Source organism: Stomoxys calcitrans, chromosome 3 (genome assembly GCF_963082655.1).
Source record: "Stomoxys calcitrans chromosome 3, idStoCalc2.1, whole genome shotgun sequence".
NCBI classification, from domain to species: Eukaryota; Metazoa; Arthropoda; class Insecta; order Diptera; family Muscidae; genus Stomoxys; species Stomoxys calcitrans.
In genome coordinates this window covers 71384295-71387708 of record NC_081554.1, presented here as the reverse complement: position 1 = coordinate 71387708, position 3414 = coordinate 71384295, and the positions used below count along the sequence as shown (strand labels likewise).

The 3414-nt window shown below is 40.7% G+C and overlaps 1 protein-coding gene across 1 annotated transcript; it reads left to right on the top strand.

The window, feature by feature from the left end:
• The first annotated feature begins 1052 nt into the window (after nucleotides 1-1052).
• On the top strand, nucleotides 1053-2901 carry LOC106092924 (alkaline phosphatase). Its single transcript, XM_013259880.2, has 3 exons — nucleotides 1053-1504; nucleotides 1569-2580; nucleotides 2644-2901. Exons 1-3 carry the CDS (start codon nucleotides 1103-1105, stop codon nucleotides 2826-2828), a joined length of 1599 nt encoding a protein of 532 aa, XP_013115334.2. The 5' UTR covers nucleotides 1053-1102; the 3' UTR covers nucleotides 2829-2901.
• The last annotated feature ends 513 nt before the right edge of the window (nucleotides 2902-3414 follow it).

Genomic DNA, 3414 nt, shown 5'->3' with positions numbered 1-3414 from the left:
GTAAATGGAGATAAGACGAAATGGATGGTTTCAACTCCCAATACGCCTTGTACAACCAAGCAGATAAAGAAAATGGAGAAAGTTGGGAACCACAACCTTGAGAAAGTCAGTAACTTTATTTACCCCGACACCGCTGTAACCAAAACGAATGACACCAGTTTTGAGATTAAGCGAAGAATAATACTGGCAAACAGATGATACTTTAGACTAAGTAAGCAGTTTAGAAAAAAGGCCACCTCTCGACAGACGAAGATTACTCTATACAAGACACCGATACTACCCGTGCTGTTATATGGTTCTGGAGCATGGGTACTTGGGAAAGCAGATGAGGCAGTGCTTGGAGTATGTGAGAGAAAGATTCTTCGTAAAATATATGGAGCAGTTTGCATTAATGGAGAATATAGGCGACGTATGAACCACAAGCTGAATGAGCTGTATGACGACGATAGCATAGTTACACACATCAAAATACAATGGCTGTGTTGGCTAGGTCATGTTGTCAGAAGGGATGAAGAAGCTCCAGCAAACACGCAAACCGGGAAGACCAAAAGCTCGATGGAAAGATCAATTTGTGGGAAACACCTCGACACTTGGTGTCAGAGATTTTAGAATGAGCGCAGAAGATCGAGGTGGTTGGAACGCTATTCTACGTTCGGCTAGTGGAACAAATCTTCTGTCATAGCCAATTAAAGTAAAGTAAATAAATAAAGTCAAGAAAAGTCAAGAGTATTGTTTAGGTGCCCTTGCACAAAAAAAAATGCAACTGATGGCATTAATCTGATGGCTTAAATGACACTTCAATATGGATAATGCTCTAAATAACCATCTACATCTCACCTTGCCAAATATTACCACCTGTTGTATAGATTAGCTTAAGTTCATTCCCTCTGTTCTGTGAGTTGCACAGGGGTCATAAAATAAAAGTCTATAAAAACAAAGCCAGTGATAACTGAAGCCTTTTATGGCCAGATCACGTTAAACATTATTTCTGCTCTCTACAAAAAAATCCAAAGTTGTATAAATATGATAATGCAACAAGTACGACATTTAGTTACTCACTGTTTTTCAATAGCAAACAAACATACGGAATATTCGATGAAAGATGTTAACGTTTGTTTTAGTTGTATGGTTAGTTGTACTCAACCGAGTTGCACACGGTCATATAATCGACGACACAGAGTTTCATGATCCAAGCCATTTATTGGGTGTTAATCACAAAACACTACGATTCAATGTAGAGGAGGCAGCTACTGGTAAATACACTCCAGAGCAGGAAAAGGATCCTGAATTTTGGCGATCTTTGGCTCATGCGCAAGTTTTGAGAAATGCTCAAAAGCAGCATTTGAATAAGAACAAAGCCAAGAATATCATCATGTTTATGGGCGATGGTATGTCATTAGCCACGGTAACTGCAGCCCGTATTCTCAAGGGGCAGCGAAATAACCGAACGGGTGAGGAGTGTAGCCTTAGTTTCGAAAAATTTCCCCACTTGGCTTTGAGTAAGGTAAGGATTGAAAACTAAAGAAAGCTTAAGGCGAATATCTAATCTCATATAATCCTAATTTAAGACCTATTGTGCCAATGCCCAAGTTTCTGATTCCGCTTGTACAGCCACTGCATATTTATGTGGGGTAAAGGGCAATATTGTAACCATAGGTGTTAGTGCAAATGTGGAATTCAATAACTGCAGCGCCAGCATGGATCCTGCAAATCAAGTATCGTCTATAGCCGCCTGGGCTCAACAGGCAGGCAAATCGACTGGCTTTATTACCAACACCCCTTTGACCCATGCCAGTCCGGCCGGAACTTATGCCCATACTTCGAGTCGTCTGCATCAAAACGATGCCAATGTCTTGGCCTCGGGCAATGATCCCACAACATGCATGGATATTGCCCAACAGTTGATAACTCAAGAGCCTGGCCGTAACTTTAATGTTATGATGGGTGGTGGCATGTCTATGTTTGTACCTCAAGAACTCAGGGATTTCCATGGAAATTATGGTGGTCGTCTAGATGGTAAAAATTTGCTGGCAACTTGGCAAGCTATGCATTCGAAAGGAGTTTTAGTCTACAATCGGAGCCAATTGTTAAGTGTAAATACCACAAAAGTCTCAAATATTTTGGGGATATTTCAATCGAAGACCATGGACTACCATGCGATGGCCGATAACACCTATCAACCTTCGTTATCCGAAATGACGGAGGTGGCCTTAAATCTCTTGAAACGCAATGAGAAGGGATATTTCATTTTCATTGAAGGTGGTCACATCGATACAGCCCATCATGAAAACAAGGCGGGTATTTCTCTGGATGAAACTTTGGAATTTGAAAAAGCTGTACAATTAGCACGTGATATGACAGATCCCCAGGATACTCTCATCGTCGTCACAGCCGATCATAGTCACACCATGAGTATTGCTGGCTATCCGGGTCGAGGAAGTCCTATTTTAGGCTTAAATCCACACGGTCGTTCTCTGGATGGCCTGAAATATTCCATACTTAACTACGGCTTGGGCCCTGTTCAGTATTTGGATGAGGATGGGAATAGATTGGATTTAGAGACCATACCCAGAGAAATAGGTCAGCAGGAGTATTTCTTAATGAAACACTGAACTATTTTTTCTAACTTTTAATTAATTGTAGATAGCATATATCCTAGTTACATAAAAACTGGAGATGGACATCATGGAGGTGATGATGTGGGTGTTTATGCTTCTGGACCTTTCGACCACATGTTTACAGGAGTTTTGGAGCAGAATACAATCCCCCATATTATGGCATATGCAGCTTGTATTGGAAATGGGCCAACAATGTGCGATGAAAATTGAATCATTAGTTGCTAAAGCACTGAATAAAGCGTTCCGGGTTTCAAATTCACAAGCCGACAAAAATTTTCCTATATTTTTAATGTTTTCATCTTTGATGGTTTGATATGACTTGAGGTTCGTCTTAACTTACGGCACCCAAGCGATAATCAAGATTCCAAAGTGAAGAAAGTAAAAATTACGATACCGACAATAAATTCTAATCTCAAAGAAATATATGTATTTAGGTCAGGGATTTTAATTTTATTGCAAGTCTTATAGTTTTACTTTACTTCGCTAAACATTCGTTTATTACGGTTCTTTATATAAATGTGTACATACACCATTGGCGTAGCTCGTGGGCGTGCTGGGGTTGCTAAGCACGCCCCCAGCGAATCTGTGTCACCTCTCAGAATCGGAATCTTGGCATGTAGTCTTCGGGGTAGCCTGTGCAGCGAATCCATCAACTCAATTTAGGGAGTCTCTCTCACTGTTATTGAAAGTCTTAGGATCATTTGCACTAAGCCTTTCAATAAAGCTGAGAGCGATGCGCCTTCTATTATCCCAACCTATTTAAGAGCATGTTGATTTGCCGGACCTAGGCCTGGCC